Source organism: Mus musculus, chromosome 4, assembly GCF_000001635.26.
Source record: "Mus musculus strain C57BL/6J chromosome 4, GRCm38.p6 C57BL/6J".
Lineage (NCBI taxonomy): Eukaryota > Metazoa > Chordata > Mammalia > Rodentia > Muridae > Mus > Mus musculus.
The window spans coordinates 111,404,421-111,418,399 of record NC_000070.6 but is presented as its reverse complement, the minus strand read 5'-3'; the positions used below and the strand labels follow the sequence as shown (position 1 = coordinate 111,418,399).

At 42.6% G+C, this 13,979-nt stretch overlaps 2 protein-coding genes across 13 annotated transcripts in view; both read right to left on the bottom strand.

Moving 5' to 3' along the window:
- Bend5 (BEN domain containing 5) overlaps positions 1–4,606 on the bottom strand; it is a 46,505-nt gene extending 41,899 nt beyond the window's left edge. For 3 of the 6 annotated variants that reach the window (XR_376343.3, XM_006503323.3, XM_017320366.2), the window contains exon 1: positions 3,000–4,606. Coding sequence is in view for 2 of the 6 variants with exons in the window: in XM_006503323.3 (XP_006503386.1) it covers positions 3,000–3,225 (226 nt within the window). In the remaining 4 variants the exon portion in view is untranslated. The remainder of the gene's footprint in view (positions 1–2,999) is intronic. The other 3 variants (NR_033793.1, NM_026279.3, XM_011240594.3) reach the window with 2 other exon arrangements.
- Positions 1–13,979, bottom strand: part of Agbl4 (ATP/GTP binding protein-like 4) — a 1,266,676-nt gene that overhangs the window by 245,925 nt on the left and 1,006,772 nt on the right. The window lies entirely within an intron of this gene.

Genomic DNA, 13,979 nt, shown 5'->3' with positions numbered 1-13,979 from the left:
GATCTGCACTGCCTTTCTGGCTTTGCTGTTTATTCGTATGTGGCTGCAGGGTGGACTCTGAGCTGCAGAGTTCTCATCTATAAAACGGAAACAAGAACCATGGTAATATCTGTCAGTGGATAAGACATGAACATCAATAGTGAGCAGGCACACAGCAAGACTGTCACTTAAGAGTGGGAGGGGACTTCGTTAGGTTTTGTTTTGTTTTCCTACTTTCTTTCTTTCTTTCTTTTTTTTTTTAAACTAAAGTTGGAGTTGGAGTTTGGTACAAAGGAAGCCATGTACTAGAGTTTGACACACCGAAGCCATGGCATAAGCTATTGTAGATGGTAAAGTACAAAGTGCCATAGCAGCTGGCTGGGCATTTCCTAGATTTATGAAAAGGAACACTTTGAGGCAGCTACAGAGATTGGCTTGGGCAGATACAAGGTGACGCTAACATATATCACCGAAAGCCACAAAGCAGTTCTAAGGCTTCCTCTGGAACTATGCTACTGAGGTCACAACTAATTAATTAACCAGGAGCAGTCCACAGACACAAAGCCACCTCTGCCTTCCTCTTGAGGAACTAATTCCTCATAAACTCGGTGGCACAGCACAACTCTGCTCCCATGGATTACCAGATCTTAAGAGCCCATGGGTTCCAGTTTTGAGTCCGTAAGTCCACAAGAAGGCTGACTGTAGTTAGACAACAGACAGGTCTTTGCAGAGGTCAGGTGAGTTTTCAAGTGAAGTCACTTCAAGCAAGCCTCAAAGCCACCAAGCTCAACACACACGGGAGAGAGTCCTTCCAGGATAGACGAATTTCTGGATTTACACTGGCCCTTCCAATCAGGTCTACACCAAGAACAACAGTTCCAATTTATAAATTTACCAGCTTACTGGAAAAAAATGGAATCCAGCCAACCTCAAGTTGCCAAAGTCTCTACACCTTCCTGCCACACACTCAATCTTTCTGAGTTCAAGACTAGCCTGATCTATGGAGTTTTAGGGCAGCCAAGTCTACACAGAGAAACCCTGTCTTGAAAAGACAAAAAACAAAACTGGAGATGAGAAGAAGCACTCCTTTTGTTGAAACTGAAACTGCTACCACTCATCTCTACATCTACTCTGCTAAGTTTCTAGAAGCTGCCTAGGTTTCCTATGTATGTACCTACGTACGTATGTATGTATTTTAATAACTCATTGCAACTTGTATTGATTTTACAAGAAGAGTCAGTGCAGGCTGCCATCTGTCTAGCTAGGCTCCCTGTACTTCTTGAAGAGTACCATGTGCCTACACTCCCTGAAGGAATGGAGAAATGGATGCCTGAGTGGATAGACAGGGAGACCGACAATCTCTAAAAGAGTCTTTAGCCACTGCCTCCTGACACCCATCCTATCTACTCTCTGGATCTCCGTGAGTCTGGATCATCAAGAAACACCCTCGATTTTCTTGTAGCAAACAGTTAACATTCCATCTAGTTAACATTTCCTCAGGCTTATCCTCTTGCTGAATAAGTTCCTAATCCCTTCCTAGATAATTAAAGGAAAGCACGCTAACAAAATAAAACCTAATCAGCCACAAAGACTTCCGTTCTAAACCTATCCCCCCTCGCTCATTCTTTTCTCTTGGACCAGAGTGTCTGGTGGTAAGTGGACTTACAGCCCTGTGCCTCCAGGACCTGTCTAGGAGGTGATAAGTACTTAACCTTTCAAAAAGAGGACCATGTGGTGTTGATCTATTCCAAATCTTTTGGCCCTTTATTCTAGTAAGCCTACTTTCTAGAGGTATTTATTAAAAAGGAATCAGTCACCAGGCTGAGATACACTGACAGCTTGTCCAGGGATCTTGGACAAGTCACTTTGATTCATGCTAGGTTCATTTTTAGGCTAAAGGAGAGGAAACATAGGTCCCTGGAAAAAGTAGGAAAAGTGTCAAAACCATGAAATCTTTGCAATGTCTTCATTCAGCTCCTAATCTCCGGGTTGTCTTCCAGGTGGAAGGTGACAGTCTCTGCCTACTCAATCAAAGGCAGCACTCTTACCAGCAGCAGCTACATCTCTGCTCTCCAGCCTTGAAGTGGTAACTTCCTTTTCCCCACTTGGTGTGCACCCAAGCCTTCTACAAGTGGATCAGAAAGAAGGCCAAATGTTTCTGCTTGAAGAGGAACCTATGTCTCAGCGTGATACAGCATAGTACAGGAGGCCGAAAGGCTTGTCCTGTTAACAAACTGAATCTATCTTTACCCATTAACCAAGAGACCACCTGCCTGCCTGTCAGCCTGTCTCCTTTCCCTCTTCCCCACCCCCAGGTGTGATCAGAGTTAGGAGGTCAGGCCCTCACCTGAACTAGAAACTGTTTGTACCATCTTTCTCTCAAGGAGCCTTCTGGGAGATGCATAAAGTGGGGTGGAGATGAGGCTACCTAAGGCCCTTCACCTCCTCACCTGTGCCCCTTGGGCAGTACACTGAGGTTTGGTCTCCTTGTCCTAATGATGGCCCAGATGGAACAGTGTCAGAGATTCCTTCTGTGAAAAAGGGCCCCCATCAAAAGGACCTAACACTGCTTCTTGCTCCAAGGAGACGCCAAGGGCCTTAAAGGGAGAGAGGGAGGTACAGTTTTCGAAACTTAAGATGGAAAGCAACACAGAGGGAAGTAACTGAGAGAGGTGAAGGTGAGAGATGGGAGAGATGACAGCTAGAGTAGGCAGCTAGAGAAGCAGAAAATGAAGAGCCAAGGGGAATACAAAAGAGTCAGAAAGAAGAGAGCAGAGTAGAGAAAGCTGACTGACAGCAAGGCGCAGGAGTGTCAGAGAAGCAAGGAAGACAAAGGGGACCCTCAGGTCTTTTTAACTGGTTTGGCCTCTTAGAGACACCTGGTACCCAAAAGAAAGCCCAAGGAGTCGGAACGGGAGGCAAGAGCAAGCGGTGGCTCCCTGGCCCCAGCCGCCCGGCCTCTCCCGGAACCAGCCCCAGGTCCGCCCGGTCCCAACGCCCCTCCCGGCCCGCTCGCTCACCTGCCAGCGCCAGGATCTGGGCCTTGTGGAGCAACAGCGCGCCCCAGTCCCGAGGGGCACGCGGGGGACTCTCGGGCTCGGCGCCCAGCTCCTCCGGGCCCCGGTACACCGCGTACACCTTCTGGTTGTCAAAATCCAGTCGCGAGCGGGGACTGAAGTCGCGCACGCACGACACGGGCAGCGCGTAGCAGACGTTGTCCTCCAGGAACCGCACAAAGGCGTACATGGTGGGCGCCGGGGGCGGGCCCGGGCGCCGGTCAGCCCGTGGGGCGGTGCGGAGGTGGGGACCCCTAGAGGGGCGTGAGCCGCAGCCGGGCCGGGGGCGGGGAGGCTCCCCGGGGCCCCGGCTCCCCCCACTGTTATTGTTCCTGAAAGCCCCGCTCTGCCAATCGGCTGCTCTCGCCTGGGCGCGGAAAAGGGAGGGGAGTGGAGAGAGCCGGGCGAGGGGCGGATGAGGGGGTTTTGAAGCACACCGCCACTTGCGAAGTCAGACCCGAGCAATCACAGCCGGAGTGCGATTGCAGTAAGGTGGGGAAAGAGCATATATGATAGTAGCGTTAGAGGATAGGAGGAGCGCTGCTAAAAGTCGCTTTCGGGCGGATTCAATAGTTTAGTGTTTCGAATTTAGCTAAGCGCCTCCGTTCCTTCAGTCCACCCTCCAAACCCATTTCCCCCTTTTCTCTTTCTTTTGCAAAATTGCCAGCACCTGCTGTGAGGGTCAGTGAGCCAGAAACATTCCCCTAGAGCTGCCAAACCAGTTTTTGGCCAGAACTAGAGTAATCTGAGGTTTCCAGTTGAACCAGCTGCTGGGATACCAGAGGGTTAGACCAGGGCTGTTTTTATCCTAAGGGAGCAGCGGCACCCCTCTTCCCTGTGGTCTTTCTCCATTGAGGAATCGCCTCCACTACTTGTTGATTCTGGGCTGGAACAGTTGGAATGAAACAAGGATGGAGGGCTCTAGGGAGCCAGAGCAGAGGCCGGACTTTCTGGAGTCAGTTGAGTTCAGGAGCCAAACTGGGCAGAACAGCAGTCCCTTCTCTGTTTCCAAAATCACAGATGAGAACCTGGAAAGGTTGGTTCCTGCAGACAAACCACACCTTCCAGAGAAAGAAGGCTGAGAGTTGTACTTGTTCTGTATTGTATGCTTACAGGGAAACTGAGCTATTTATATTCCAATTGTCTAGCTCAATACCAGGGTATTTGTCAGAGAGAGATTGGTGAATTTTGGGGGAAGGATAAACAGAATTTCACATACATCCATTCTTCCACTTATTCTTTTATTCAAGTAACTAATATTTTTCTGAGCACACACTCCATGTTATATTGTAGGCTTGGTGGTCTATAGAAAGAATAGATACCTAGGACCTTGTAGTATTTACTAAAGTATTAGAACTTGAATCTCAGTTGGATCCTATGTCAATATTAAATTACTGTCTGAATAACCCATTTTTTCTGCTACTTGTAATCTTTCATTCTAGTCTGAGAGCATTAAGAAAGCTTAATAATGAGGTTATAGTGAGAAAAGTATTCTCATAAAGGCATGCATAAAGGAGGTGGTAGATTTAACGAAATGCTATGTTTTTAAAAACTCATTTAAATAAATTTAACCTGTAACAAAACAAGTGCACTGAAATGTTTATTATGATTCTGAGTTTCTTGCATAGGTGAGAGATTTTGTTTTCTCTTGTACTCTTTATGCTCATATTCCACATACACACATTCTTGTTGCTAGTCCTCACAATAATAATAAAAGGCATTTAACCATTTTAAACTTTAGGCACTGTGCTCACATTCCAAATCAGCTATACTCATGATAGAGATAAAGCCAAACTCCCAAATTCACTTCATTGTGATTTGAGGAGTACTTTATACTGTTGAACTCCACACAGCTCTCAAAGCCTGAGTAGCAGGTCAGATAAAGTTCCCTTAAAGCAATCCATTGGTTATATCCAGTCAACTGAATAGGTCTTCAAGCCATCCTGATGAATAATTTCATCCTCACTTATCCGATGACTCTGAGGTGTTCTGGAAAATATGTTCCCCTGATTATTATTTATTTTTGACTATGGATTATTTTAGAAATACATCACTTTGGTGGTCAAGGGAATTTAATGAGAAGTAAGATTCTGGTAGCTCATAAGATGAGGCATGCAAAGTTGGCCATATTTAATGACAATCCATGAGACTGCAGACCACATTTTCAAAAATAACTTCAGGTAGCACTCTAGCACATCTCTGCATCTAAGTGAGGGTCACCCCAAAATATCAATTTCATTTTTCATCACTTTCCTGGACACAGCCCACTCCAGAGTCTGCATCAATTATTTAGCATTTCCCAACCTAGCATGACCACAGCCTTGTGCTGGCTTCTTACCCTCATCCTAGGAAGTTCTTCTTTACTGAGTGCATGGCCACCTCAGCTATCCCTGAAAACCAAGTCAAATGCCTTCTCTTTCCCCAGTTCCCTACACTGTTCAAGAACCAACCAGGCACCTTCCAATTTTATCCCAGCATGGTTGATTTCCTCACTGTGTCAGAGGTCAGAGAACTGTGACACTGCTCTATACTTTCACCCTCACAAACCGAGGAGTCCCTCAAACACTTTAAGGATCTCAGGTCTGGCCAAACTGGGATTTGTGGCTTCTATGCTGAAATGATTTTAGCACTATGAAGCAGAGTGGTCTGTTTTATTAAAGATGTTTTAATGTAGGCTTAAGTACAAGGGTTAAGAGAGAAAGAGGTGCTCAGGGGAAGGAAGTAAGACTCACCCAAGGGCTTGGGTGTGTGCTCCTCTGCAAGACAATCACAAAAAGTAACAAATACTCAGATGGAGGTAGGGTTTACTCAAGGGAGTTTCAATTGTTTTAGCATCAGCCATGTCTACCAGTTTTTTATTTTTTTAATACGAATTATATCTCAAAAGGTTGCTAAGAAACCGTTTCTTCTTCTTCTTCTTTTTTTTTCTTGTCTCTATCATGATAATGAAATTATAGAAATGCTCTGGAGATGCCCTGGATGGAATTATAATCTGATAAAGTAACACCAGAAGCCACTGGGGTTGCACAAGGAGTTTAGTTAGTACATATCCTTTCCCTGTGCATAGGTTTTCTGGTCCTAGAAAATTATGTATATAGCTGGGAAGGGAGAAAGGCCTTAAACAATTGTTAATTGTGCTGAAATTTTTATTTTTCTGCTGGTAAAGAATTCCAGCCAGATTCTGGGGTCACAGGCTGTCTTTCTATCCCTCCTCAGCTAGAATCAGAGTTGAGTGCAAATCAAAGCTAGTAATTTCAGCAGCCCAGATACATGGTGCAGGGCTGTGAATTAGACTCTTGGGTAAAAACATATTAAAGACAACAAGAGACCAGAGCAAGCCTCTTACAAGGTTTTCTTGAAAGCCCATTTGTTCTTTTCAGAGTTGGAACTGAATCCAGTTCTGTCTTTCCCATGAATCCAATAGGAATACCCTGATCCCACACTGAAGACAGACAGACACATTAAATACCAACACCCTCACCTTAGCTACCAATGTTGTCTATGTGAACTGCTACACAGTAGCAGTTCTATTTCCCAAGAACCTCAAGAGAAGAAAAAAGTCAGATGATGAAAATGGACACCAACAGTTAAATACTTTCTGTGTTGCCTTGTAGGTCTGCAGAATGGGTTCTGGAGAAGGATTGGCAAACAGTGGGCTGAGTAGCCTCCTTAGGCACTGCTTATGTATGGTTTACAGCCATACACGTAGGCAAAATACACAAAATACACCACACACACACACAAAACTCAAAGGAACAATTTAAAACATCAAGCCCACACAAATTATAGTTGAATTGCCTCCTCGACAGCCCTACCAAAAGGTCACTTCGATCCAGTGATAGGAAGTTTGCTACCACACCTTAACTTTAGGGTACTCTTAAATGTTAAAGGCTTCCTGTGCTGAGCCAGATTCTTTTATATTGTAGTTGCCATGCTATGATCACCCCAGCTTTTCAGATGTGGAAAACTTAGGATTTTGTCTTTCCTCTCTCCAGACATCATCACTTCCTTCACCTGTCCTTCCTCACACAATCGGTTTCTGAGATGCCGGCTGGGTGCTCCCTGTGTCCTCTGATGCTTCCTAGAAGCCATGCACACCAAGCACTGTGCATACTCGGCCAATCGCACACTGAATTGCTAAAGACTTGCCATACACTCCCAGACAGAGTTCAGAAATCGAACTTACTGGCAAAGCAGTTTGGCTCTGGGGAGCCTGGAAGGCTGGTGGTCATATTTTCATGGTAGAGAGTTGGCTCCAGAAACTGTATGGAGGGAAACTGGAGGGGAGGTAAGTACGAGGAGGAGGGAGGCCTTGATGGAGCTAAGTGTCCAGTCTCATCCCTCCCCTGACTTCCTCTTTCTGTGTGCCAAATGTACTTTGCCTCTCATCCAAGTCCTTTTAATGGAGCAGAACATGTACACATCTGGGCCAGCTTAGCATGCCCGTCTCCATCTCTTCTGTGCTCTCCTGTTGAGTTTTGCAGAGCCTTGGGTTCATGTCAAGCTCCTTCGGTTTCGCCAGCTGAAGCATGTTCAGTGGCATCAGTGGGACTTATGTTTCATATTACTGCCTGGAATTCTCCATGTACTTTGCAAAGCTATTTTAAGGAGACCTGGGTTCTGTGAATTTTTAAAGCAATTGGAGCGTGTCTTTCCAACCTCTCTGCTAATGATTGATCACATTTTTTTCGTGATTTTGCCTTTTTTTTCCCCTGTGATGTTTGACTTTTCAAGATTCTCCTTATACATTTTTAAAGACTTAAAAAAATAGTGTTCTAGATTCACCACAAAATTACAAAGGTCTTCCCTGTACCCTTTATCCATACTCCCACATGCACAGCCATCGTCAAAATCCTCCACCACAGTAGTACAACTGATGCCACTCTGTGGGCACACAATTATCACTAGTGGCCCATAGTTTATGTTATAGTTCATTCTCCCCATTGTGCATTCTATAGGCTTGGACAAATGTACGCTGACACCTCTCTAGCATGATAGTACCATACACAATATGCTCATTGCCTTAAAACTCATTTGTAATTTACCTACTCAACCCTCCCCACCAGCCCTGATCCTTGACAACCATCAGCGATCTTTCTACTATTTCTAGCCCCACCTCCTGTTTTCTTACCTGAAAGTCTGTAAGAATCTAGAAAGGAGTTCTTCTCTACCCTCTTTTTGTGTCTTCATCACCTGGGAAGCTTTAAAAGTATCCTACTTCTAGGCCCTTTAGTCTGAAATCCTGATTCAATTAGTGGGTTAAGGACACTGGGTTTTTGTTTTAATTCCTAGATTATTCTAAAAGTTGAGTACCCGTGAGAAAATTTTAAGGCAACATGCTATGTGTATAGGAAATTATCAACAAGCAGTAAGTAACAACCACCATTATTAATAGTTTCAGGGAAAATGTATGGGGCTCTGAAATATCTCTATAATCTCAGATTAGCCACTTAGCCTCTCTGAGGCAAGTTGTACTTTTCCACTGTAGACTCCCATTTTGCTTTCTTTTCTTTTCAATACCAATTCAAATGTTATTTAAGAAGCATGGTAGATTTTAGATCATCCACTAACCAATTCATGTGAGTGGCCCACACAAGCTCACATGGCAGGGCCAGGATCTCATGGGATAAACTTGACTATGCTCTCTGCACATTCACAGGGCTCTGGGTTGCCATAAACACATCTACATCTTCCATTTTATTTAATACATAAAAGTTTTTAATTTCTTCAAGGAAAATCCTTAGTGAAATCAGTAGGAAAGGATGAATGGCTCCAAACCCAAAGTTTTAAAAACATTCACTGCAATTTAGGCAAGTACCATAGCCTTAGCACACGTGTGACCAGAGCTCCTCTTTGGTGACTAGAGCCTGAGACTACCTGATAAAAGAGCATATGGATAGAGGCATTCTGGGATACTTGCTAGACAAATATCACTATAGTTCAATTTATTTTTTCCAACATGATTTAATAAATATATTTGGAGCACTTCCCCACACAAGAATGGGTTATAAGTTCACATAGTAACTATAATAATGATGATAACAATAATGATATTATAATATACTGAGGACTTACCATATGTCAGGCTCTGCTCCAAGAACTTCACATGGATTATTTCATGTAACACTCATAACAACCTTATGAAGTTGTACTAATAGTCTCTTGAAGGAAGTTCTGCTTGAAGAGACTAAGAAATTTGCCCATGGCTGACCACAGTAAGAACAGGCCTCACATATTAGAACATGGTTTGGATTCAGGCCTGCAACTACAGTGTACTATCTTTCGTTTACACTGGATGCCAGTTTTTAAAAGAATTAAATTAAAATAAGAAATTATCTTTGTTTGAAAGTACCACTTGTCCCAGTTCTGAATTTCAGTTAGGGGGCAGATTAGTTTGAGAAGTTGTGCCTTGTTAAGTCAGCTCACACTGTGTGTTTTCAGGGAAACACTGCTTCCCCAAGAGTCTGCTTCCTCCCATACTTGCTCCCAGCTCCCTCCAGAGAGATGCTCTGATCACTGTTCTGTTCTTCTGTGTCTTCTTACACTTTTTTTCATGATATTTATTGTAGCACAGAATTATCTATTTATTCTACTATTGTCTATTTGCCAGTGGATCAAAAGCTCCATTAAAGTGGACCCTTTCTGCTTTCTTTATGTTTATATCCTCACATCTAGCCCGAAACATGGAGACTCTCAATGAAGACTAATTGAATGAACTGATGTCTAAAATACGAATCTTTAAAAGAGAACAGCCCTTGGAGGCCAGGAAAGGAGGAACATTGAGAGCTCAATTCAATACCCTGCCTCCCTTTATTTCTGGGACTGTCTTTATCTGTGCTGACACCATGTTTGCTTGGTTCCCCCAACCGGACCCTAATATCAAGACACGCTCTCATCTAGCATTTCCTTAGCAAAACTAGTCTGGATAATGTTTTCAAAACGTTTGTCTGAATATACAGAAAGAATAAAAGAGAAATAATTATGGAAAATCCTCAGAGGAGAAAAATTGTTAATTTGTCAATCATGCTTAGTTGACATATAGTAATAAATAAATACCAATAAAAACATAATAGTCCCAGAATCCACCCAACACAGCACATGGGCCTCCCAGGAAGTAAGGTGATTCCATTTCACCCTAAAACACTAGACTTCTTATCTGATGTTGGCTTGAAGACACTAACCTCCTCCTCAGGAGAATCATTTAAGCTCTGATGATTCTTTTTCTGGTGAATGGCAGGACAAGAGTCCTTCATAGAGAACACCTTGACTCTCTTGTCAGTCTCTGATCATTCCAGTAATCAGAAGCTCAAAATAATCTGCCTTTCTCAAGTCCTAGGGCCAGCATACCCATTATATTGTCATGACTTTGTATGTATGTATGACCTTTGGCTTCACTTCTGGGTCAAAGTCACTCATGAGTATAGTCATTCTGAGGCATACCTATTTGAAAAGTACATAGCCAACTATGAACCCTGATTTTCCTAAGAATGTCTCCTACTTGCACTTGAATCCAACAAAATTGGAGAAAATGAATGAAAACAGAATGAGAAATTGAAGATTTCCACAACAGAACTGGTTGCTTTTTTGTATAGATTTGTTTTGATGTATGTACGTCTTTCTCTTTGTGTGTGTTTCTGTGTTTCTGTGTTTCTGTTTCTCTCTCTCTCTCTCTCTCTCTCTGTGTGTGTGTGTGTGTGTGTGTATTATGTGTGTGTGTGTGTGTAATTTTGTTTTTAAATCTTTATACAGAGTCTCACTTTTTAGTTCAGACAGACCTGGAACTCACTATGTACCCTGACATGGTATAGAATTTTATAGCTATCCTCCTGTTTCAGGCAAGTAAACTAAGAAAGAGGTGACAGAAGCTGTTTAAAGTCCCAGGGTTTCTGTTACCTAAGGTCTGGTTTTCCAGACTGTTTTGAAATATGCTGTGCCCTGAGGGAGCAAGGTACTGAGCTGGGTCTGGGATCTTGATCCTGCTGTCTTTCCCAGGAGCTTGAGCCCTTCCCTAGACTTCTGGGAACTAAGCCATACAGGACAGCCCAGTATCTATCATTTCAAGCATCCATACCATAGCTAATAATTCTAAAAGTATCAAAAATTTGACAACATTATCTGAGTCTTCTTAAATCTCGTCCTCCTTATAGTGGAGGCACTGTAGTTCTGACACTCTTTGGGGTTACCAGCTCTTCTTGAAGCCTACCCTCAGGTATTTCCTCTTAATGGCCAAGGAGTTGATAATCTACGTCAGAGGTGGTGTGGAGTCTTCTCTGAGCCAGAAGAAGACAGGATGAGATAGATCCACACAGCAAAGTATCTGTGAGAAGTCCCAGACACCCTTCTTGTCCCATAACAGTTTCCTTATTCTGCTATTGTTTGGAGGATCCAGAGTAAGAGTGGGAGTAACTGCAGTGAACAAGAACCAGTGATTGCCTTGTTCTGGGCTCATTTGTGTTTTTCTTTTACTCTCTAAATCTACCCCAGTTTGTAGATACTGTACTATCCCTAGTCTCTTTTAGAAATCCAACAGTTGATAGGTACTCTGCCCCAGAGGAGTAATGGGAGAGCCAGGATTCAACCCTAACTATAGAGCCCAAACCATGGACTTTTACACTTCTAGCTCCTTTTGAATTTGACTCTTGCCTCCTTGAGAGGACCTGTGTCCTTATGTCTAGGAGAGATGCTGGTATCCCCATTCTCAAAGGGTCTTATTCTAACTTCTTCAGAGACATCATGGCCCCCTTGAAAGGTCTGAGAAAGATCCTGGCAGGCAAGATTACACAGTTTCCCAGCAGACATCCTAGAGCTCATGTATGAACATGTGGATATATATTAAATTACACTATAAAGACTTTCTTTTCCTACCTAAGCAAATTTATTTAATTAGCACAAGACTGCATGTAAATGGCAATCAAAAAAACTTGAAGTCTAAGCTTGTATATTATGATGGAATAATGACTTGTATATTATTTTAGAATAATGACTAACATACACATAATATATATCATACTATATCCTCTCTCTCTCTCTCTCTCTCTCTCTCTCTCTCTCTCTCTCTCTCTCTCTCTCTCTCTCTCTCTCCACACAAGGTCTCACTATGTAGTCCAGGTTAGCTTGACCTAGAGATTCTCCCTGCTTTTGCCTCTTCAGGGCTGCTATTGCACGTATTACAAGTAGGCACATCCAGACCTGGTTCTCATTTATTGTTTTGTTGCCTGTGATAGTTACTATTAACTGTTAACATGACAGAATCTAGAATCACATGAGACATGGGCCTCTTGGACATACCTACAAAACATTATCTTGATTGTGCTAATTGAAATGGGAACACCTAACCTCAGTGGTGAGTCTTCCAGGCTGGGATCCTTTTATGTTTAACTGAAGAAATCTGGGGAGTAGCATGCACCTCTATTCATTTCTCTTTGCTTCCTGATTGTGAGTGTAATATAACTATCTTCTTCAAGCTCCTGCTGCCTTGACTTCACTGCCAAGATGGACAATACCTTGAACCGTGGGCTGAGGTTAACCTTTGGTTCCTTAAGTTGTTTTGTTGGGATATTTTTTCACAGTAATAGGAAAGGAAACCAACATAGTATTGGTAATAGTTATATTAGAATGCAGAATGTTACTTTTATTATTATTCACATCGTAATTATCATGGAAAACACATAGGAAAAATAAATGAAAAGAGATAATCAGATGAGGGTGTTGTGTGTTTTTATTTATTTATTTTTTGCTTTGTTTTGTTTGTAGGATGAATGAGAAAGAGGTGGACATGGGTAATATGGCTCGGGATAAAATGCCCAGGGAGAAGCTTTTGTCAGTTGGTAAACATAATAGGTAGCTGGAGAGGAAGGACCCTGCCTCCCACTCAGCTAACATACCCTGTTACATCACTGGGGTATGGAATGGTCTCCAGTCAGTAATCTCAGCTCTATCTCAGGGACTGAATCTGGAGACATGGTGGTACAGCAATGAAATGTCAAAATGTCCTGGGTTCTAAACTCAGATTTGAGTTCACTTACTGTTCCATCATCCCCAAGGCACTGTGATAGATTGGCCAAGTGTCTTGACTCCATGTTTTTCAAGTGTCAGACAGAGCCATATAAGGTTACTGTATATGTGTTGACCTGAGGCAATATGTGCAGAGTTCTTAGAGCAATGTGTGTCTCATGCAGGAGGTGCCAGATATTATCAGTCGGCTTTTTCATTTTTTTCCTTATGAATTCTTTATGTCCCTTTCCTTTCAGAAGGTCACAGAGTAATAACAAGGTTGACTCTCCATAGAAAAGTTAGTTTAGGGTCACATAGTAGTACCTCCTCTTTCCCTGATGGCTGGGCAATGCTACTACATGTATGGCATTGCCCATGACCTCTCCTGGCCAAAGGGAGTGGTCTGACTTAGTCAAGAAAGCTGAGACTTTACTAAGATCTTCACTTTTTTTCTTAGGGTTTTATTGTCTGCTTTTAAAATCATGTTCAGATTTTGTATATTTAAAACATGCCTTTGGAATTATGAAACACAATGTTCTCAATCATAAAAAAAGATGAATTATATTATACTTTCTATTTCCCTTTCTGGGTTTTCTTCTGATCTCCCTGCATGCATTTTTCTGTGATACTCTCTCTGCCTTATGTCCTAAGTTAGCAGAGACACTAGTGAAAAAAAGCTGCAAGTTTTTTTTTATTTTAGCTCCTTTAAGAGTACACTTCTCATTTGTTGACCATTAAACCAGTTTTTTGAAGGTTTATTTCATGCCAGAACCACCACTTAGTATTTGTGATACAGTAGAAACCCACACAAACTGGATTCTTTATCTGTTAAATGAAAAGGGACATGTTGCATTATAGTATTATTGAAAGGAATAAATAAGACATGTACAAAGATGAAGGGTCTAAGAAGAGGACAAAGTTTGTGAGTCTCTTACTCTGTCCCTGTAAGGA